The 686-nt window shown below is 57.5% G+C and overlaps 1 protein-coding gene across 1 annotated transcript in view; it reads left to right on the top strand.

The window, feature by feature from the left end:
• Positions 1-452, top strand: part of LOC103581170 (mitotic spindle-associated MMXD complex subunit MIP18-like) — a gene marked incomplete at both ends in the record, with an annotated part of 2,828 nt that extends 2,376 nt beyond the window's left edge. Inside the window, one exon of the mRNA XM_008563064.1 lies at positions 214-452. Coding sequence (XP_008561286.1) covers positions 214-452 — 239 coding nt within the window. The remainder of the gene's footprint in view (positions 1-213) is intronic.
• Between the last annotated feature and the right edge of the window lie 234 nt (positions 453-686).

The raw sequence follows: 686 nt of genomic DNA, 5'->3' as shown, positions 1-686 counted from the left end.
CCAGACCGGAGTGTGTCAGGCTTCAGTAGTACAGGAGACAGACATGAGCACCCAGGTGGGAGCGGTCTGAAAAAGGCAGGATAGGTGTGGGCTCACGTGTTTGGGGTAGCCTGATCAAGGCTTGGGGTCTTGGAAATGGGGTTACAGGAGGGCCTTGTTGGTGGGGACTTCACCTGTACAGAAGCTCAGAGGTCTGGCTTGCAGCTTGGCCAGAGCCTGGCTTTGACACTGCCCTTCCCACTCCCTCCTTCCCACCCAGTGAACAAGCAGCTTGTGGATAAGGAGTGGGTGGCACCTGCCCTGGAGAACACCCCTGTGCTGGAGGCTGTGAATCAGTGCCTGTCATCACGCTCCTTAGCCTGGCTTTTGACCCCCAGCCTGCACACNAAAGGGCCAGAGACCAGGGGCATGAGTAAGAGGAAGGACAAGCAGGGTGTGCTTGAGGGTCTGGGGTGAGGGCGCAAAAGGGTGGGCACAGGTGGGTGGCTGCTCAGGCTCTGGTTATCTCCCTCCCAGATGGATGTGCACGTTACACTGGGGACTGTGCCTTGGAGCATGTATATAAGTGTAGGCTGGTGGTGAGGGTTTTGGCCTGGGGTCCTAAGTTGTGTGAGGCTTCCCCCTTGCCACAGTGATTTGTGGGGCAAGATTGCGGGGGAGTCTGGGTGAAATTGCCAGAGATTCCA

This window comes from Galeopterus variegatus, unplaced genomic scaffold (genome assembly GCF_000696425.1).
Source record: "Galeopterus variegatus unplaced genomic scaffold, G_variegatus-3.0.2 Scaffold12492, whole genome shotgun sequence".
Classification (NCBI taxonomy): Eukaryota; Metazoa; Chordata; class Mammalia; order Dermoptera; family Cynocephalidae; genus Galeopterus; species Galeopterus variegatus.
This window is presented reverse-complemented; position numbering and strand designations above follow the sequence as displayed.